Here is a 23,079-nt window from a genome sequence, read left to right on the forward strand (position 1 = left end):
TTACTGTTGTGAATTCTGTGACCAATATCTGTTTTTATGATAGTTTGGGGAAGGGAGGATCCTTACTTTTATTTTTATTTGCCATTATTTTTATACTTCCTATATTAAGGAAGAGGTTTCAAGGGGAAAAGTACATAACTAAGATGTTATTACCTGCATGTGGGAGCTTATCCAGAGCCCCAGCAAATTTATGGAAATTTTAACCTTTTTTTAATCACTACCACACTACAACTGGAAATCTCCTCCAGGTACAAGGAAGCTGCTAGCATTTCTAGAGGGGATGAGTGGCTGCCATCTTCCCAAGATGTTCCCATAATAGGAAGTTGAAAGACTGTCAGAACTAGCCCCTCCACATTGGAACCAGGGGATTGCAGACATTCTTCTCTCATTTCAGTTAATATGCATATTTTTTACATAGCTAATCTGAAATGGAAACATTTTTATCCCTACATTCAAAACTGCTTTTGTTTTATCAGCTGACATTTTACAACTCATTAATTTATAATGCGGGTTTAATGCCTTTGACTGCTCCTGGGATAAAAAATTAAAGTGACCAAACTAGTTTGTATAAAGGCTGACTATGGTATGTTCATAGCTGTTCTTTTATAACAGTGTTTTGTGCTGAAGAGCACGTTCCATGGGGATATTTCAAGCTAGCATGATCCCTTCTTTCTAGCATTAATTAATCCTGCCTCCCCAAGTGATAAAGTTATTCCCATTTTTAAATCAGGAAAGTAAGGCTCATGCATTTCAGTGACACATCGTCAAATTCAGAAGAAAATTTCTGTTTGAACTTGCTTTGTTTTGTTGTATCTGTCACAAGACCCCGCCCCCATCATCAAATGAGAAATTGACCCTTGCATTTAGTCCTATGATCTTTATCCACCCAAGTGTAGAGGTAAGAAGTTAACTGTGATCAAGAAGGGGTGTTGGTGATAAATCTTCCCTGGAAAAACAAGTCACTGGATAAAAATTCTGGAGGAATTGTTGCATCCTGTCTTTAGTAGCATCGTACCTGGAAATCGAACTTGGGGAAGAAAGGGGAGGAATAAAGGGCTAGGGTTCAGGTGAGGAGTCTTAGAATGTCCATGAACACTTACCACACATAAGGACATTTTAAGAAAGCAACTAGGCCATTAATCCATTGGCTCAAATTTAAATGCTCTCCAAGCATCTAAGAGATTCAGGAAACCAGATGACTCATAAAATTCCTAAGGACTTCTTTTAAACTTTAAGCCCTATAATCAGAAGAGACATTTTTAAAATAAGTTTACATGTCTACATCAAGTATTAGCTGCAGGATTAAGCATACTGTTTCCCATCATGGTGCTACTACTTGAGGACATTTTTGCAAATCAATTTTTAAATGAAGGGCCAACACCAAAACTGTGACTGGCATGTACTCAGATCTTCTCTTTTCACCTATACCTACCACGTTGCAGTAGCAGACAAAAGAAGACACTGGAGCCATGGTCCCATCTTTATTTTATTTTATTTTATTTTTTTAAAGATTTATTTATTTATTTGAGAGCGAGAGAGAGAGAGTGCACACGTGATCAGGGAGATGAGCAGAGGGAGAGAGAGAATCTCAAGTAGAACTCTGCACTGAGTGCAGAGCCCAACTCGGGGCTCTATCCCACGACCCTGACATCATGACCTGAGCTGAAACCAAGAGTCAGATGCTTAACCCACTGAGCCAGCCAGGGGTGCCTATTTTTTAATTTTTATAAAAGACTTATCCATTTATTTTAGAGAGAGAGAGAGTGCATGCTTGTGAGTTGGGGGAGGAGCAGAGGAAGAGGGAGAGAAACACATTCCCCGCTGAGCACAGAGCAGGATGAGGAGCTTGATCTCACAGCCCCAGGATCATGACCTGAGCCAAAACCAAGAGTGAGACGCTTAGCTGACTGAGCCATCCAGGACCCCTGTGGTCCCATCTTTATTATTATTTCAGTGGATATCAGTGTTTTATACTTCACAAAGTTTCCATCACACATATAAGTTTGTAGGCTCCTTGTGGCAACCTCATAGACAGGGAACCTACTATCATTATTTTTACCCATGTGTACGAAGTTTCCTTGGATGATAGGCCAAGGCCACACAGCTGGTTACACACTGGGACTGGGATGAGAAGACAGGTCTTGAAGCTTATAATTCTGGGAACTGCCTCTTTATTTCTATTGTTTCCAAACTATTGTGGGAAACAAGGGTGTATCGTTAGATTCTGGTAATTGATCAAATTGGTAGGCTTCTATAACTGAAATTAAGGAGATCCATGAAAGTAACAATCACCAAAACAATTCAAATTAAGCAACAATCTCTATTTTGCATTGTGAAAATCCCCAAAAGTCCCCGGGGATTTTCATTTCCTTACTCTGATCATGTGGAGTTTACATTTAGATTGCATTCTTCATTGGGAATTTGTAATACTGTGTGTATTTTTGTGCGGCTGTTGTATGTTTGAAGACGTGCATTTTAGCCCTGGCTTTGCCACCATCTGGCTGCAGGGCCTTAGATAAGTCACTGGACCTCCTTTGTCACATGTGGAGAGTTGACTTCAACTGGCCCTCTAGTACTACAGTGTTATGATTCTATTTCTCCAAATAGATAGCAAGCTTCCTGAGGTGAGAATAGTGCATCCATGTATCCTCTGGACTTGCCACATTGTAGGTATTTAATTAATGTTTGACGATTGCATTGAAAGATTTATTGGCACACTTAGCTTGAATGGAGTTATAGAAAATCATTACTGACCGCCTTATTAACAACTAACTGTCTATAATCTGCATATGTAATTTTCCTGTACATAAAAAAAAAAATTTCTGCTTCTGGTGAAGATGAAGTATCGCCCCTTAACGTCAGTTCTTTTTCATGTTAATACATTAGCAACTGATATCTTGTTTGTACTCCAACTGACAAAATAATGTAGAGAAAGCATATAAGTATGAAAAGGGGTTAGTTAGGTAACATTGTATAGGGCATCTTCAAAACAACAGTTCTGGTATTTCAAATGTCAAGCTAATTATCAGTAATGTTTAAATGCTACGATAGACCATTTTTGCAAATGCTGAAATTTTCCAGCAGGTAGGGACGTTATAAAAATGTCACGTTTTGCTACTATTCTGTTACATGTCACCAGAATAGAAAAATCTGGAAAAAAAAAGTTATACCAATAGACAATAAAGAGAAACCATTATTTGTTTTGCATATGATTGTAAAATTAATTGGTATGGTGATACAATTTAGAGTATTGTTTACTTAGAAGGAAGAATAGAGAGGATTTAATATAATGCAATCTGCTGAAGTGAAAATAATGCTTATTATAGATAAACTATGATGCCTTTTAAATATAGGTTTTTAGTAATGCATATTCAGATATATCTTTCCAGGCCCATTTGCTATAAAGCAAATTTAAGTATCAGCTTTATACCCTTTGGTAACCCCATATTACACATACAGTTTTAGAGAAAATGAAACTTTAATATGATTCCACATAAAATGGTGAGCCATGCCAATAATTCATATGCACTTCATATGCAAATAGTTTTATCTTATCCATCAATTATCATGTAAACATGGTATCACATGGCAAATTTCTCTGTAATACAGTACAGTACCTGTATATAATTATGGGTACATTTTGCCAATGCAACTGTTACACAGAATTGTAATTAATTCCTCTGAAGATTACTGGGAGAGTTTTGGATACTGATGCTGTTTTTGGACATTTATTACTGCTCTTTAGTTGGCTTTTTGCTGTGCCTCAGAGACAGATGTAAAATTAGTGTCTATTTTGAGCCAGCAAACAGTACATCTTTCCTCTTGTTTATTGAATTGCAGAAAGGAATTCTTTGGGCTCCCACTTCTTTGTGGTTTTGAAGTAACTGTCTGTTTTTCTGCCAGCCATGTAGCTCCAATACATGTATAAAATTTTGCTGAGACTCATGCAAAGGGTGGCTTATTTGACCTAATATAAGGACAGAATAGAACTTTGCTACGTTATGTAAGCGGTTCAGTGCTTTTGAATGCTGAACAAAAATATGTGTCGTAAGTTCAAAAATAGACAGTAGACTAATATATTCTGCCCAGTGACCCTCATTTAAAACCAGTATACATTAATTATTTTACGAAATCGAATCTCTTTTTGCAGAGACAAAGCTATATTATTAAGATCTCTTAATGCCCGTGGTGATGATGGTGGGCAAAGGATGAAAATGGGAACAAATGGGAAAATGAGTTTATTTTATTTCACAATGTAAATGGGGGTAAACCCATCCCCTACTGGCCATTCTATAGGAAGAATATTTTGTGGTGAAAATTTCTCCAATAATTACACAAGGCAAATCCACTGACTAGACTTGAGAGAAAAATTTAAAGGAAAATCCTGAGGATTTAGAAATGGGGAGGAGCAGGTGAGGAGCAGGAAGCGCGATGTCCATATTAATGGATTTAATTCTGATTGTCCGAAGGTCAGCCAGAAAGAACAGGATGAAAGGATCTACTCAGAATTCAGATATAAAAACTAACTTTGTTATGAATTGTTTTACCTGGATTTAAAAAAAGGGGGGGGCATGGGGGTGGGATACCAACACAATGGCTATGGGAATGGATATCCTAGTTAAAACAGCTCTGGAAAAGATGGCATACTGCTTCTGTAAGTGAACTTGACAGCAGTTATTTATTTAGTTTAAAAGTATTTACTACTATTTGTGAGCGAGAACCCTAAAGGTTGTGAAGTATTGTTGGCCTGTGAAGGTGATGGATGCTGTAGTCCTGACCCTATATGGTGAGACATGACTTCATTGCTTGTTTAGATTGTTCTGATATTTGGGACTCCTCAAGGGCTGTTCATAAATCATTTATCTCTCTCTCTCTCTCTCTCTCTCTCTTTTTTTTTTCCACAAGAAAATATTTCAATTGTATTGCTGCAGGAACACTCACGTGTCACACGGGATATTGTGGTCCATGCAGAAAAAGACCTTAAAAGGCATGGTTTTTTTTTTTCCAGGATAAAGGCCTTTTAATGCCTGTCCAGCCTTAGATAATTTTATTCACTCCTTCTGGACCTTTCTTTATTCCTCCTGTGCCCAGAGATCAGTTTTTAGGAGGTGGGTTGAAAGCTTCCCAGGCCTTAGGAGCTTTTGTTGTAGCCCCCCCCCACCACCACCACTCTCACCACCCCCCCACCCCCGCCCCAAACTCAGCGTTCAGAAAATTTGTAAAGAATCTTCTGCTTGTTGCTAAGAAATGGTTAAATCTCAGGCACCAGGGGAAAAAAAAAAAGCACATTATTGATTGTACTAAGGTATATCTGGACCACACAGCTAGAGCAGAGATGTTAGAATATCTCTCTTTTTGTAGATCTGAGGGCATTACCCAGCCTGAACTTGCCTAAGCCCTTGTGGTCACACCTCTTGAAAAGGTTTTGTTTCCCCCGTCAATTGGTATTCAAACCAGGTCAGCAGATTCTGTTTGCCCGGCTCCGCTGCCGTTTTCATTTTAATTTGCACCTGTTGTGCAGTTGTTCCGAAGGCAAGTGCAGACCCGCGGATTATACAAAGATCATATTATGAGCAGATATGCACGGTGTAATCTTTTTGTCCCCAGCCTCACATGACAAAAAAAATCTCTCTCTTTTTGTTCCTTTTTTACTCCCTGGGAACCTGTCAAAGCAAACAGATATGACTGACTAAAATTTGTAACTAGACATGTTTCCAGAATTCTCCAAAAGCATTATGAACCTGACACACAATCCTTTTCATTTTTTTCCTCCTTTTCTGCCACTTTTGTATAATCCGATAGCTGGCAAGAGCCACTTGAGATAGCTCAGTTGATAACTTAGCGGAGGATTGCTTTATTAGGCGCAGAGAAATCAAAATGAACCTGAAAATTGTTTGCGCTTTTTTTTTTTTTCATGGGCTTTTTTTTTCCCCCTTTCTCTCTTTCCCTCTTGTTCCCATGATGTCATGGTTCTAACTTGTTTTTTTGTGTGTGTTTCTGGAGAGTTGGGTTAACAGTTCTTGGCAATCCTGTGTGTGCGTAACGGCTGGTGTGTTTCTCTAGCTGAGCTAATGCCCCGTGTTTATTACTCTAATCTTTCTTGTCTGGTGGTAAAGTGGACAATTTATGTACTAGCATGTAGGCCGAGAGCCTGTGAGGGCTGACTAATTCAGAAACAGCCACCTTCAATTGAGTTCACAGACCTTATTTACAGGCTGTCTATTTTAAGAAAAGCTACTGAGCATTGCTGGGACTGAGGACTGCAAAAGCAGCCCGCCGGTTCTTGTGAGTTATTTTAACATTTGTGTTGGTCTTGCCTGTGTCACTTTGAAATCTCCTGTAATTATGGCACTATGAAGACATCTCAATAGTAGTATTAATGGCCCAGAAGATATGGCTTTTCCTCATTTTCTGCTTAAAAGATTGGGATATAAATGGCCTTAGCACATGACGGTTGACGTAGAAGCAACAGTGAACATTTCAGATTGAGCAGGTTTGTGTATGTGTTTGTGTATTGACTAAATAGATGGACATTGTGTGTGTGTGTGTGTGTGTGTGTGTGTGTGTCTATGGTTTCTAGGAATAAAACCACAGCTAATATAGTGAAGTCATGTCGTATTTATAGTACATTTTATAGCACACACTCCATGTCACTAAGCTAATAAAATTGTCAATTGCAGACCTGTTTAATAAGTTTGTGTGGAGTATCGAAAGTACATATTGCCATGTGTCTCTTTGCATATGCAGTATAGATGTATTTTTGAGGATTTGTGCTACTGTTGCTTTTTAAAATTTCCCATCTTTCTAGCAAAAAAAAAACAACCAACCATTTAAAATCAGAAAGAGTATGCAGCGATAATTGAATAAGAATAAAAATGCTAAAACATGAAAGATATTAATTATATTTTCCTGACATGGCTGAGTAATTAAGTTATGAAAATATTAATTATTTTCCATTTAACTAAACAATTAGGGGTGACCGATATTTTTCAAGAAAGTGTTTAGAGAGTGTGTGTTCTGTGCTTTCTCTTCAGTGGTGAACTATGACAATGTAGTGGACACGGGTTCAGAAACAGATGAGGAGGACAAGCTTCAGATTGCTGAGGAGGACGGGATTGCTAACCCCCTGGACCAGGAGAGGAGTCCAGCTAGCGTGCCCAACCGTGAGTCCTCCCCACACGTGAGCCAAGCTCTATTGCCAAGAGAAGAAGAGGAAGATGACCTAAGGGAGGGTGGAGTGGAACATACTTGGCACAGCAACGACATTCTGCAAGCCTCTGTAGATGGTCCAGGTAAGCGTCTACAACTCCTCGGGCCCTGCCTGTGCCATCTTAACCTAATCTTCACTACCTAGTGCAATGTCCACGACCGAATAATTAAAATATTTCTTTGCGGAATAGAGATACCAAAGCCGGTGGCAGATGATGAGGTGATGGTAGTGTTATCACATTATAGCCCTAACATCTTAGGGGGAGATGACGTTTCAGTTTGGGTGCAAGTTGCACATGAACTACATTTTAAACCCACAATGGGAAGTCTTTGTACCCTGTTTACAGTGTGCAGTTTATATGACGTGAGCAAGCTCCAGGCTTTCAGGACAGAAAATGGAAGCAAACGTAAAAACTCACAACTAACATCTATTTGAAAGTTTCGTGTGGAAGTTCTAGAACAATACAGACCACGTAACTGTCAATTGAATGTAATTTCAAGGTCTGTCTGACACCTTCTACTGTAATTCAACCATCTAATCATTCCCCTTTGTTAAGTGTGAATGTGATTTCACACTTTCACCTGGTCAGGTAGCTTTCTTATTATTTAACAGTTAAGTACTTGATAATGATTCCTGCTATTTGGTGGGAATCTCTGGAGAAGTAAAACCGATCCAAGGCCAACTATCACAAAAATGAGGTAAATTATGTTCAAACCAAAACTTCAGATGCCACTCAGCATATGGAAATGTCTTGGTCTAAAATTCACTTAGGATGAAGCATCACTAAGGTATGATGGAATGATAAACAGAATCATAGAGAATGAATCCTATTCCCATAAACTACCTCTGCTCCTCTCTACTTGGTGAGGTGGCTTGCAAAAAAAGATTTTTTTAATGACTCTTCCAGTTCAAACCATAGTGTCTCCTTAAATCTGTATTCCCAAGACCCAATGACAGCTGTCGTGATTTATCCCACTTTGTTATTTTTTTCTCTGACGATATAAATAACAATAGCATTTTTATAAATAGGTGAAGTGGGTGGGAAAGGAAGTAAGTAAGCGCAAGAGTCTACCTATATGCCATTGTGATGTCGCAGACTATAAAGCATCGAACCCAGGCAGGGTAATTGTTCGGCATACTGGAAGGAGGATAATAAAAGCACTTCCACTCCTAAAGAAAATTCAATGTGGAAAAAAAAATAGAAAAGAAAAAAAAGACCGATGGCAGTTTGAGTGTAATGTATTTGTTTTTCGTTTTCCTAAATTACCATGCCAAGTTTTGTATTCTTTCTGTTTCCAATTTTGCTTTCGGTGAAGGTTTCTCGGATCTCAGCAATCCCACACATAAACATTTATCGTTATATCCATTAAGACTTAAGGTTTTAGATTTTCAACTATGAGGGAGAACTCAGCCAAAGATGCTTGAAAGATAAATACGTTTAATTAGGGGCAGAGGATGATCATTAAAGGAAGTCTGACTGCTGCAGAAGTCATTAACAATCTTAAATGAAATTTTTATTTTTATGATAGCCATTTACATGTATAATAAGAGCCAATGATTCTTGGGAGCAGTGTGACAGAAACAGAGTGTGGCGAGAACTCATGTAAGACATACTATTTAAATGAGCTGGTGTTAGCTATTCATATTTGTTAATGAACTAGATATGCAGGGCTATAAGAATGAATGTTCTGATGCTTTAAATTTTAATATCTAGAAATCAAGGGTAAGGACCAATTACTAGAATTTCCACCCTTAAAGGAATAATTAATAACGATATAACAAATGTACGGCTCCAAACTTCTAAAAAAAAAAAAGTTTCATTTTAAAAAATTAAGATCAATAATTGAAAAACAGCCAAAACAGCAATGTCAAGCTGTGGTAGTTTGTGATCATGGCAGCTTTTTGTGCTGGTCATGGATCATAATTTTAAATGTTTTAATATACAATAATCCATATGAGTGCATTACAGACCCTGTTATCACCTGTAGTTAATGTTGCCTGTGATACAAATGAACAGGCTGTTCTTTGCTCTTACCTTTATGGTAAATAAACTAGCATTCTGGAGTCACAATAATTAAATAAAATGTAAATCCCTAATCTCATTTGGCTATTTGGACCAAGAAAGTTACCCGGCTATTACCTGTCTAGTTCTAATGATTAGTAATGATTTATTGTTCTTTTTTTTTATTGTTCCAAAAGTGCTCTGATGTGGTGCCTTGATGTCTAATGAAAAGAAATTGGTCTTAAAAAGCTACTCATTGTTTATCCTAACTCTTAGATAACACATTTTTCTTCTGATAAAATATTTTTCTTATTTATTGTTCAAAACACACAATATAGACAATAATTCTAATTCTGGTGCTGTTTTATTTAGTAGTGTTTTATCCCTGGTGCCTGGCTGTCTACCATCATACCTCAGCACATAGCTTGACTCTGAGATAAGCCCCCTCTCCTTTGCTCTTTCTCGCAGGCATTCTGTAGTTTGTCTGCAGGATGCAGGTTTTCAACTGAAGAGCCCAGTGGAGCTCTTACTGTGCCTTTCCGGTTCCAGCACAATCAAAGTTTTGTGTTTAGAATTGTCCTTGACATTCTTTCGTCCCACAATGGGGTGGACACAGTGTGCTGGAAACCATGACATCATTATCATTGACACAGACTTAAATAAATCACCTGCATCTTGGCCTCTTTCTGCTTATTCAAGGATTCTTCATCTTAAGGAAGAAAGTGCTCTTTATTTTTACAAACCCTCATCCCAAGGGTGACTGGAAAATGCAAACTTTTACAAGGGTTTTAAAAACAAATATACTATGTGGTTTTAGACACAGTATGCTGAGTCAGAGGTGTCTTGGAAAATGTTTAAGGTTAGGCAAGAGGCAGAACGACAGCCAGGATTGCCTTTAATTCAGAGGAGATATTCTTAACCTATGGATTGTCATGTCCTTCTGAATATGGATTTGCAGGAAACTTAATTAAATAGGCATATACATAGTCTTTCACATACAAACCTGAAAAGGATTAGTGATTCATTTTAATAAATTGAGCCTAAAATTCAAAAAAGGAAAGGTTGGTGCTCAGTAAATTGAAGCAAAGTACGTTCTAGGCAAAAGTGACACCATCTCGGTTGCATAATCTTTGGTGAAAGAGGGATACAGCTAAGGTATTACTACAGAATGCAATGCACACAGAGAACCAACTACACATTATGTATACCCAGCATTTAATAATTTGGGAAGCAACCACCTACTGTAACTTCTCTTTACTTTTTCATAAGAAAAATGACAATGAGGAAGGAAGTACAGCAGAAATCTTGAACATTACCACTATTATGCAAAAAAAAAAAAAAATGCTGTTAACTGTTTTCCCCTCAGTGACTTGATCTCTCAGATGGAAAACTTATGATTCTTCTGACTCTTGGCTACCAGAAATCACATGAGATGAGCGAGGAAGAAAGACACAAAAGCTATATTTATAGCCAGTACTGAGCTTCTCAGAAATACCTTAATTTAATTCCTTCCAGAGACTGATAAAAATATCAGATGAGGGAGCCTTTCAACCGATCGATTATTACAATTGACAATACAATATTGCTATATATTGAACTTCTAAATGTTTTACGAAAAATGTCCCTGTGAAAATATTCCTTAAATAAGAGGGAAGTCCAGGGCCAGAAGCAAATTTAAAGTGGTTGTACAGTTTAAACAAATACCATTCAAATCATCTGACTGTTATGGGTAATAGCATTAAATTAGCATCTATTTATATCTGTGTATTTTGCCTTAAAAGGCCCAGGCTTTTTTAGTTCTGATAACATAAACAGATAGGCTGCAGGAGACTACTTGTAAATCATATATTTTAATTTTGCTTCTGCCATTTGCTAGAACCTGTTTTTCTACCAGATAATTATGACTAGAATGTGATAAGCAAAGAATGGTCAGGATAAATTTGGGAATTTACAGAGTCCTATTTATAAAGTTTCTCTCGTTTTAAGCAAAAGGATGATCAGAGAGATATTTATCCTGGATCATGTTGGTTCTCATTAGTACTGTTATTGTAAAAATACAATTTTTTAAAGTCCGTGTTTAATTTATTTCCTCGAAGCATTTTTAACTGTCAGCTGCGCTCTGCCCTCTCACATGCTCTGTAATTTGGGAGGCAGAAAATTCAAGAGCTCTCCTGTTTTTTAAACTCTCCCTAATTTAAAATATTGCAGTTCTGGAAAATAACCTTGTATCACCTATGAAGCTTCAAACTTAGTGTTACATATTTTCCTCTCCACCACCACCTTGAGCTCTTGTTTACATCTATATGTTTTTCTTCAGAAAATGGCTACAGTTATATGCTGGAGCATAAATGATAAGGAAGAAAGAGATTTATGGAGTGGTAGGGAAAGGCCTAAGGAAGGTATGTATTAGACATTTATCTAAAACAGTGAAACAGGTGTTTTCAAATACCTCTGGGATGCTTGTTTTATAAACTGGGAATTTCAGGTTTGGATATGTCAAATTAGGTTTTAAAAAAATACGCCTGCAGAGATTAGCCCCATGGTAGCTACTCCAAGGGGGGAAAAAAACATGAAATTCTCGCTGACCCCTAATCATCCAGAGTTACCAGAAGCACCTGCATCTTCCTAAGTACAAATTAGGACTTTGACTTGCTTTTGTTGCTTTTGACTCGTATTGAAAAAATAATATCTTTCCCCCTGTTTGTCACTAGAACTGCCACCAGAAGAAAAGCCCTCCGTTTGTCCCAAATAAGCACCTCTGTTTTTCACAGCTTGCAGTAATGCTTAAAGTAAATAAGTTCTTGTGCAGCTAGCACTATTGGATTCATTCAATTGCCTGAACAAAGCTATTGTTTAGAGGTTTACAACAAGCCTTTTCTCTGTTTCCTTTAAAAGAATCTTCCTTGTTCCTGTGGTTGGCATGCTTAGTATAGTAAGCCTTTCTACAGTTTTCAAATGCTAAAGATAATTTTCCCCCACAGAAGAAATGAAGGAAGACTATGACACTATGGGGCCGGAAGCCACGATCCAGACCACAGTTAACAATGGTACAGGTAAGTTGTGCTTACCACACCGAGATCGTACTTGTCCTGTGTCATGTGGACTTTAGTGAGTCAGGAAGAGAAACACGGGCCCATCCATTTGTAGCTCTATGACGTAACGATTAAGTCAGACATTACAGTTCTCCTGTTTTTGTCTCAAATCGGAGTTCTCTTTATTTTATTTTACTTTATTTTATTTTTTCTCAGCATATAATATATCTTTCATTCTTAAACCCCTGATTGGCCTGTGAAAGTTGAGAAAACTGAACTGGATACGTAAATTTTTTCAGCGCATGAGTTGGGCAAATTTCTGGTAGTAATTTTTATTTTAAAAGACTGCATAAATAATCTCAAAATTAGAATGTAATAGGCCTCTTCTGGCTACCACTTGATAGCAGTCATTGGGAATTCAAGTGATATGCTGTAATTTAGATTGTAAATGTTTTTTCAGGAAGACAAACCAAATTTCCGTGAACATTCCTCACAAAAATTGATCATCTGAGTTCCTTTGTATTCTTTCTTCACTTTTAATTCTTGGTACCCTCTGCCTCCTCTAAATTATGTTTTCCAGGCAGAAGCTTTAGAGAGAATTGACAATTTCACTTCTTTTTAATGAAGCTAAAAAAGTGACAGTAGGAAAGTGGTACTGCTACTGCTACAGAATGGATCTCAGGACAGTTGCGACGTTCTAGGCTCCGTCCCCAAAACTGAACAGTGTCTTCCCTCACATTCTCATGTCACCAGTGCAAATGTACATTGACACACTATGTTTATCTCTCTTTTCCTGGATAAGGCTAATTATTTTTGGTGTTATAAACAATCCTCCACACGGCCATTACAAATATTAACCTAGGGCCCAGGGTAAGGTTATCTTCCAAAACAAAACAAAACAAAACCAAAAACCACATAGCTATATCCATTCAACTCACCAATGAGAAAAAAAGTCACAGTTTTATGAAGCTTTAGAAGTTTGAATAATTCAGATGATAGTCCTATCTCCCTTGTGTTGATACACATCATAATAAACTGCTCATGCTGTGCTTCTATTTAGAATGTTCTTATTAATAACTTACAAGGCACGAACTCACTTTCTTAGGTGTAAAATAAGAGAAATAATGAACAACTCTTGTAATTTTTCTTTCATTTGAGTATGTCAATTTAAGGTACAAAAATGAAACTGTGCAATATGGGATTAGGGAAAAAGTATAGAATTAGGAAAGATTATCAATGCTAGTTTTCAGGTATAGCTCTGGCAGTAACTAGATCGTGGCCTTGGGCATGTCAGTTACCCTCTTTGGAACTCAGTTTCCCCACCTGAAAAATAAATAGGTCACACTAATTGCTTCTTAAGAATACGTCCAGGTTTAATAGTCTATGTTGTAGGGGTACCATCACCATATAATGTAGAAACAAAACAAAATAACTTCATATAAAAAGATAATAATAAAGAGGTAGCATAAATTCGATACTTTCTATAATGTCCCAACTCATGGGATCAAAAATGGCTTCATGTTTTTTTTTAAGATAAATATTAAATTTCAACTTCAAACATAAATAAATCCTAATTCTTATTAACTTTATAGGCATGTAAAGTGTCACAAAAGTAAATGTATCCTACAAGGTGACAATTTACTAGCTGTTTTTTACACTTGAAGTCTAAAATGAGATGAATAAAAATTATTCCTGTTCAAAAGATTTAAAAATAATTCTGAATGTACTTTCAGCTGGCTTTAAGGTCTCTTTTTCTGCTACTACTTACTATTGCTTATAGTTCAAGTGCATTCAGCCAATAAGTAAATGAATAAGTATTCACTGAGAATGTTCTATATACACCATTGGTGTACTTGTGGTGCAAGATGGGCCAGGAAGTTTAAGACATGGTTATTATTTCATTTGGACGATGAGACTAACACGCAAGAAAAAAACAAAGAACAGTAAGAAAAATATGTGGTAAATACACAACAAATGGTAGGAACTATAATTACTTCAAATTACAAAAGTGGGAGAGATCTTATGGGGTGAGTATTGAGGAAAAGCTCCACAACAGAGGTGAAATGTGAACTGAGTATATTTTCAGTGGTCATAAAGAAGCGAGGAAGGGCTTTCTAGCAGAAGAATGTGTGAGCCAACGAAGGAAATTGTGAAATCTATTCAGAGGATAGTGAGAAAGGATTTGCCTGAATCAGAGGGTCCTAGGAGGTAATTCATGGGAAATGAAGCTGGACATTTAAGTTGAAGCCGACTGATGGAGGATGGGAAGCACCAGCCCAAAGAGTTTGTGTCATGTTATACTACTGTGATTTCTGTGGGGGAAAACCAGACTTTGAGAGACCAACTGGAAGTCATTGTAGTTACTCAGGTGTGAAGTGATAAAAACTTGTCCTAGGGTGGTGACAGTGGTGAAATTAGCAACATGATTTCTTAACAATCAGTTGAATCTCTGAGTGATGGAATCAGAATGGCTTCAAGGTTACCCATCTGCATGTTTAGAACATGGAAGTACTTACTATTTCTAGATAAAAAGAAGGAGGATCCAATTCTGGGAAGACCTTGAGCTAGTCTTTAGACAGAAGTATTTTCACATAAAAGTTATATATGAATGTGAATATGAGAATGTCCACTGGAAATGAGGAATTGAAACACAGGAAGTCAGGGCTGAAGACATAGATTTGAGAGTGATGCAAATATATTCCGATAGTATTTAACATCATGGGACCATGACATTAACCATTGAGAGTGTATTTACAGAAACAAGTAGAAAGCTGAGGCCAGGGCCCCTGGTGGGTGGGGAGAAAAATCAAATTCATTGAAAGAAAAAAGATTAAGATAGAAAAAAATTAAACAACCAGAAGGCAAAGAAGGAAAGTTTCAAAAAGAAGAGAATGGTCAATTCAATCAAAGATTCAAATAACTACAATTGAAAGAGTGCTGAACAAATACATTGGACTTGGTAACTAGGAATTAATTGTGACCCTCAGTTTATAACTCTGCCCTTTTAGAGAATAAATACGTATTTCTTTATAACTGCAAGTTGCTACTTCTTATCCCCAGAATCTTTTCAGTTGCTACATACGTGGGGACTTGAAATAAGACATATTTTCTGATTGAAATTGCTTATTAATGGACCATCTCTTTGTCTCCACCCAAGTCCTAAAAGATCCAGCTACTGGCGGACCTTCTCTAGCCATCCCAACCTACAATGTTATCTTCTTCCAATGAATGCTTACTGAACAAAAAGCCTAACCTTGCCATAAATTTTGTAGTGTGTTGTTAATTAATGTCCTGTCTTTTCTATATTAGATTGCAAACTCTGAGAGCATAGATTGTTTCTTAGGCTACCATATTGCCTGTAAGAGCACCTAAATTTTGTTTTAACTTTACCCTTCAATCTTATTTTTTAATTTTTAAAAACATTATTGGAGTTATTTTTTTGTTGTTGTTGTACAAGGTTATATTAGTTTCAGGTGTACAATATAGTGATTTAACAATTCTATACATTACTCAGTGCTCATCAAAATAAGTACACGCTTAATCCCCATCACCTATTTCACCCATCCCCCCACCTACCTCCTCTCTGGTAACCAGCAGTGTGTTCTCTACATTTAGGAGTACCTTAAAATTAATGGGCTCTCAATATATTTTAATGAATAAATATGGAATTAACTTAATATCAGATACCATTTCTCTTTTCTAATCAAAGCAGAACCAATAGACACTGAAATAGATAAATCCTAAACAGGTTAAGCAGATTTTCTGACAGAATGTATTGTTATTAATGGGAATAAGTTGTGAAGGAAAGACAAAGACAATGTCTCTAATACTGCTCTCTGAATATTCAACACACAGATTTCATTCCTAACCAAAAGTAAGGAAAGACCTCTGAATTTCCTTCTCAGCTCTACACATCTATTAAATAGCAAAAATTAACTTCATCTAGATGGATAGAATAGTCTTTTAGGATCTAAAAGTATCTTCTTCCTAGTATACTCTGCTGAGTTTAAAGCTGCAAGAAGCAATGGGAAGAGTTTAGTTGAATTGAATCACAGAATTCTAAAATTGAAAGTTACACTACAGAACAATTTCTTAATTGTATTTTGATAGTTGAGGAAACAGTAGTAAAAAATGCCACATAGCTAACTGTTGGCAGATTTGGAAATAAAATCTTAATTACCTGACATAACTTTCACCTCAGAAGGTTTTTCACCACTCTGAGGAACTGTCCTGCGAGAAACTATGGTATCATCTTTGACTCTTACATACTTTATCTAATTAGTCATCAACTACTATCAATTCTACTATCGCAGATAGCATATATCACTTTTATTTCTCCCCATCATTTTTTTTCCACTATCCTGATTTAAATCCTCATCTTTCATTTGCGCTATTATGATACCTTGTAACTGACTCCATTTCAATCCCTAATTTCTTTAATTCATTCTCCACACTAACAAAGTTATTTAGAAGTTGTTTTCCTGGCACTTGGGGGCAGATGGATAATTGTAATTCATCTCCCACACCACTTCACACTCAACCTCCTATGGTTCTCCACTGCTTTCCGAATGAGTTGGCATCTGAGTTGAGTTGGCATCCTCATGATCTAGCGCCATCTTCCTTTACTACCACTTCCTAGTGTATACCTCAACTCTGAATGACTATCATTTTATACTCCTTTGCCTTTGCTTATGATTTTCCATCAACTCAGAAAGTCACTAATTCTTTTTAGTCTGACAGCATCATACACATTCTTAAGAGCCATCTCCACCAGGAAGTCATCTTACAGTCTCCCGCTCAAGATTGATTACTCATTCCTTTGAGGGTCTTCTTATAGAATGTATAAATTTTCTCACATATTATACTTAGTCACCTGCAGGTATGTTTCTCCCTACTAGATTGTAAGCTACTTGAGGACAGAAATGGTATGGGGATTTGGTCACTTTATCGCTATAGATCGTAGAATGGCCTAAGTCCCAAAGAGTTTTTAAAGAAATTGGGGGAGTGAATGAGAGACAAACAACAGTTGGACTTCCCTTTCACATTTCCAGGTTGACATATTTTGACACCTGGTGTGAAATAACCAACCAGACATTTTCATCTCTCATTAATCTCCCAAATGAGAAAAATTCAGTTACATTTGACCGGTCTCCAGCCTTCACGTTCTCCTCTATTTGGTCAGTCCACATTCATCCTATAACCCTTTTATCATTGTTCAAATACCCTTCTTAGAATCCTTAATTGCCCTTTAGTGCCCATAGGCAAAAATCCGCATTCTTCAGACCAGTATTAAGTGTCATCCATTTCATACCAGTTCCATTCTCATCAGACCAAATCCCTTGGTAATATCTAAAAAGAATCACATTTATACCAACCTCTGAATCTCTGCCCATGCTGTTCCTTGAGACCCGAATCTCTCACTCCCTTTTGTCCGGTTATCCAAATTCTACTCACCCTTCTGTTCCTCAGGGCCAGTTCACATTCTATTTCCTTAATGTGGTCATCCTAAAACACCCCAAACCATGTCAATCTCTTCCTTCTCTGAAATTCCACAGCCCTCAGGTGGACACTACTAATTTTAACATGTCAAACTGTTCCTCTTTATAATGTTTGCACCTATTTTACCTAGTTAATTTTGTGAACACAAGAGATTTCGTGAGCTGTAAAATGGAAGTAGATTATCATGCTATCTACCTCATAGGATTGTTGAGGTAATTAAATAAGGAATATATATATATATAAGCCTTAGTAAGGGCCCCAAAAATATTTGCTTTAAGAAAATGACTATTCCTTCTTTGCCTCAAAGTGCCCAGTATAGCAGTGAACTCACATGGTATGCATTATGACTGGTAGAAGGAAGGAAGGAAGGAAGGAAGGAAGGAAGGAAGGAAGGAAGGAAGGAAGGAAGGAAGGAAGGAAGGAAGAAAGGAAGGAAGGAAGGAAGGAAGGAAGATTTGGTGGAGAAGGAATAGTCTCTGAGAAAGAAAGCCACAATAAAGGAAAACATTCCCTGTGAAGGGGATTAAGTCCAGTATCTTCAGAGAGCAAAACCAGGATTTAAGTCCCTGAAATCAACTTGTTAAGGGCAAAGAACAACAGTAGAGCATATCACTATTTTTTTTACCACAAAGTTTTAGATTAGAAGCACAGCAAAGTTGATTTATAACAACATGAAGTATCGCAAACCCTGATTTATATTAACAACTCCCTACATTGCATTTAATATTTCTACATTAGTTTTAATATTTTAAAAATGAAAGAAATTGTGGGGCGCCTGGGTGGCTCAGTCGGTTAAGTGTCTGCCTTCAGCTCAGGTCATGATCCCAGGGTCCTGGGATCGAGTCCCACATTGGGCTCCCTGCTCAGTGGGGAGTCTGCTTCTCCTTCCCCCACTCCCCCTGCTTGTGTTCCCTCTCTCGCTGTCTCTCTCTCTCTCTCTCTCTCTCTGTCAAATAAATAAATCAAAAATCTTTTAAAAAAATGAAAGAAATTGTATGCTTTAACACATAAGACAAAGAATGTCCTTTTATAAAAACCTTACACCTTCCATATTTTAATCAGATTCAAATTCAGAATAAAATTATTATGTAGAATTTTTAAGAGTGTGAAAAAAACTATTTTCTGAGAAGATTAGAGAAATGGAAAAACTTAGGAGCATTATAAAGCCTACGTGCTAGTAGTAACAAGGATCTATCTTAGGTGCTTGGTGATCATTAGCATTAATGCGATTCCACGTGCGTATCAAGACCCAAATAAGCCCCTGATGTTTTCCTCTTTGAATGTGTGTAAGTTATATTTATAAAGACAATCTAGTACTCTAGTTATAAAGGGCTATTAATAACTACCTTCATCTTTCCTTCCTTTGCTGGGAAAAGAAAAACACCTTACAACATTGCATCTAGAAACTGGGTAAGGGCAATTTAGGTTTCAGTTCTTAATCTTACAGAACAGAATAAAATTATCATCCGAGAACTAAGTATATTGACTCTAACTATAGTCATTAAACATGTTTCCAATCTTTTGAGAATAATATATGAATGCTTTTACACATGGAAGGCAAATGTTTGTTTGGGTTGCTCCAGATTAGTATAGAGTCAGATAAACAGCATTTGAATTTTGTCTTTATCGATTACTAATTCATGAACTTGAGTATATAAGAACTCATTTCTACATCAGTAAAGTGGAAATAATGATTCCGTATGTACAAGGTCTCGTTGTAGGGATTAAGTGGTATATTATTATTTTATTTTATTTTTTTGAGAGAGAGTGAGAGTGGGAGTGAGGGTGGGGAAGAGGCAGAGCTGAGAGGGAGTGAGAGAATCTTAACTGTCTTTCTCTGATTGGCTTATTTGGAGCTAGAGAATCTTAAGCAGGCTCTACGCCCAGCAAGGGGTTCCATGTGGGGCTTGATCTCACGACCCAGAGATCATGCATCACCTGCGCTGAAATCAAGAGTTGAATGCTTAACCACCTGAGCCACCCAGGCACCCCAGTGGTATATTACTTTTAAAATACCTAATGCAATGCCTAACATATACTACATGCTCACCCTGATTTGCTTATTTTGCCAGTTTGTATCTACAGGTAAGCTTTAAACCAATTTTATGCATTAAGAAATAAATGGATTCTGGACTCTTTTGTCCCTTTACACTAGTTCCTCATTAGCTTCTTCTCTAGAAAACAAAAATGCAATATTTAACTAATTTGTAATGGAAGGACTTAACCAGTCAATTTTGAGAGCCTCTGCCAATTAAATTCCTTTGACATCTTAGAGAACCAAGCAGACAAACTATTGGACAAATGTCTTTTCATTTCTCCAACAATGCATTTGAGGTTAAAATATGAAGATGGAGAAGGAATTGCTTATTGTTTAGTTTTCTGTTTCATTTCATCTTTACCTAGGATCCTTTTTTAAATGTAGAAGAGGTTGTAGTGGTATTTACAGTGTTTGTGAATAATGATGAAATCTGTCAAAGACTTTTCCTTGATCACTGACTAGCGTCAGGAATCACATGTTGTTTTTCTTTTTGTCCTGAATGACAATCAAATGAACAAATAATAAAATGTTCATCACTTTACTAAGATACCTACATTTATTCTTTTCTGTCAGGGTGCTTGTTGTGTGCAGAATTTAAACTGAGCCTTGAGAAAGAAACTTTAAGGAAATAGAAGATACAGTTCTTGTCCTTAAGAAATGCAAAATCCCGGAGTGCCTGGCTAGTTCAGTCAGTAGAGCACGCAACTCTTGATCTCAGGGCTGTATGTTTGAGCCCCACCTTGGGTGTAGAGATTACTTAATAATAAAATCTTCAAAAAAAATCATAATGACATGAAGGCAAACTTTACAAAAAAATCATTAATAGCTTAATTAGCTATTCAGATCAATAGTCACTTAGGGTGACCCTACTAAGTTTAAGGCCTTTTGTATTTGAAAAATACAATGAACGGTCACTGTCATTAAGGACTTACCTTCAGTTGGGTAAATTAAACAATGGTAGATGAATAAGAAATGTGTGTAAAATGTTTAGCACAATGTTAGACATAATAAACAGTTGTTGCTAGCCATCATCATCATCATTATTATAACAGTATGTGGATGAAGATGTTTTATTTGAAATACAACAAGCTATATAAGTTCAAGTGAAAGGTGTTCGGTATTGCAGAGGGTTTTTGACAGCGTAGGGTCAAATATTGGAGACATGAGGGTAGAGAAGTGCCTTAAGAGACTGCGAAATTCAGAGGTTTTCTTCAGGGAGAAGGCTTGTTAAATATGGCTCCACACAAAAGTGAGGCATAGAGAAAGCTGAAAATGTAAAAGGAGACTGGGTAGAAAGAAGATGAAGTAAGTTATCAGGAGTTGTGAGGAAGTAGCCTTAGAGAGTAGCCTTGGCTGTGGGCAGAGGTACATCTTTATTAGCAACCAGCTCAAAAGAAAAAAGAAGAATGATTATAGAGATTTTGGTTGAATTTAAGGTAGTTCAGAGAATTCATGTCATGTGACATGTCAGGTTTATCTTCAGAGTAAGTAGGAAAAGAGATGATCAGTTGACTGTAAGGGAAAGGAGTAGGGTTGGAATCTTGAAGAACGGAAATCTGGAGTAATTGCTGTGGACAATATATGGAGATTCAATTACCATCACAAAAGAAGATCCTATTTGGATAACAGAGACTGAAACACGTTTCTTACAATTAATTACATTTCTTCAGACATTTTTGATACTCTAGGAGCAAAGAAACTGGGCTGGATTTTCATTTGGCGAGGCAAGAATGACACAAGAATAAGGGGCAAGGATGGAAAAGATTTCAGGCTCCGAGGTAAACTGAGGCAAGTAAAAGCAGACCATGTGAAATGGATGGGAAGGCTTGTCAGGGCCCAGTTATCACAGTGAAGTGCCTGCGTCAGGGGAACGAAGAATGGAATGGCGGGCAAGGGCAGAAGGTTGAAACAGAGAGTAGACGTTTCACGCTCTGGTTTGCAGAGCTGAAACCGTCCCAGGTTTAGCCCAGTACCAAAGTGTGGCCATCCCTGTGGTTAGAGAGACTCAAAGCCTCGGAAGCCAGGATCCTACATGGGCTATCTGTTGAGCCATGACGTTTCCCAGAGTGATAGTATTGGCAGCCCTGGGGTAAACATGACCACGGGACAAGCATCATCTTACCTGAGCTATGCAAGTAGTGTCCTAAAACATGATGGCAAAAATGGAAGACAGGCTTCAAAAGATTGCAGTTACAAACGGGAGGTTTTTGGAGGGTAGATGTTAAGTTTGCTTTTCTCTGAAGTCCCTCTCAATGGGCACGTTGTTCATACAACCTTGATGGTTGACAAACGGGTTGTTTGTTGAATTGATGAATAAATGAGTAAACAAATAAATGATGAGCAAATTAATAACTTAGGAACATTGGTTTGAAATGGCCATGTGAATTGAGGAGTGTGTTGACCCATCCTCTGTGCTCTGTGAGCTTAGACACGTGAAAGCAGGAGCGGCTGTGCTGGAAAGGTCTGTGAGGGATGGAGTATTATGACAGGATGACACAGTTTCATCTAATCTGAAGAAGTGGAACGCATGTAGGAGGATATTATTAAGCATGTGGGGGGATAAACAAGTAATACGTGGAATGGGAAAGTAAAATGAACCATGAATAAAGGGTGGTTTTTGGTTTTGTTTTGTTTTGTTTTGTTTTGGTCTCTAGTTCCAAGGTAAGCTTGAGACATTTTTTTATTTACTATCACCATAATAGTTAATAAAAATTCACCTTTGCAAAGTGTTTCATAAAGTTATTCCTTTCTGAGTACCTTTAGAAACACAATTAAAAATAAAAGATGTCTAAAATAGGAAGACACAATCCTTAAATATTAAATGGAAATTATAAATAAGCATCTTGAGTAGAGAATTTGAAGAACTTTTATGTTTTCACTTTACCCCAGCAGACTTGGATGTGGATCACCCAGTGAAAAAAATGAAGAGCAGGAACATGAAAGGACCAATTGAGAAAAAAAATTTTAGAATTCCATATTTTATTTACATTGAAGTGAGCATTTACCATGGCTTTCCCCATACTAATTTTATGTCAGCAACCTTGTCAGCATCTAGGACCTATTCAAATCATGTCAAATCGGTTGGGCATACTGAAAAACTGAAAAGATGGGGTTCTCGCTCTGTCTTTTTCTTTCGCATATGGAGTCACTATGATACAGAGGAAAGAGTAATGGGTTAAGAGTCAGAATATATGAATTCTCCATCAAGCTTTTCCAGAAATTATTTGTCTAACTTTGTATGAATCATAAACCTCGCTGGACCTTAGTTGTATCATCTGTTAAATGAGGAAATTAGAAA

The 23,079-nt window shown here is 37.1% G+C and overlaps 1 protein-coding gene across 5 annotated transcripts in view; it reads left to right on the forward strand.

Annotated features, from left to right (window-relative positions):
• ZEB2 (zinc finger E-box binding homeobox 2) overlaps positions 1-23,079 on the forward strand; it is a 129,269-nt gene that overhangs the window by 81,376 nt on the left and 24,814 nt on the right. For all 5 annotated transcript variants that reach the window (XM_028123786.2, XM_028123789.2, XM_028123785.2 and 2 more), the window contains exons 3-4: positions 7,035-7,292; positions 12,194-12,265. In XM_028123786.2, the coding sequence (XP_027979587.1) occupies positions 7,035-7,292; positions 12,194-12,265 (330 nt within the window). The remainder of the gene's footprint in view (positions 1-7,034; positions 7,293-12,193; positions 12,266-23,079) is intronic.

The sequence above is a fragment of the Eumetopias jubatus genome, unplaced genomic scaffold (assembly GCF_037043125.1).
Source record: "Eumetopias jubatus isolate StellerSeaLion01/CBP00866 unplaced genomic scaffold, mEumJub1_p1.0 scaffold_3, whole genome shotgun sequence".
NCBI lineage: Eukaryota > Metazoa > Chordata > Mammalia > Carnivora > Otariidae > Eumetopias > Eumetopias jubatus.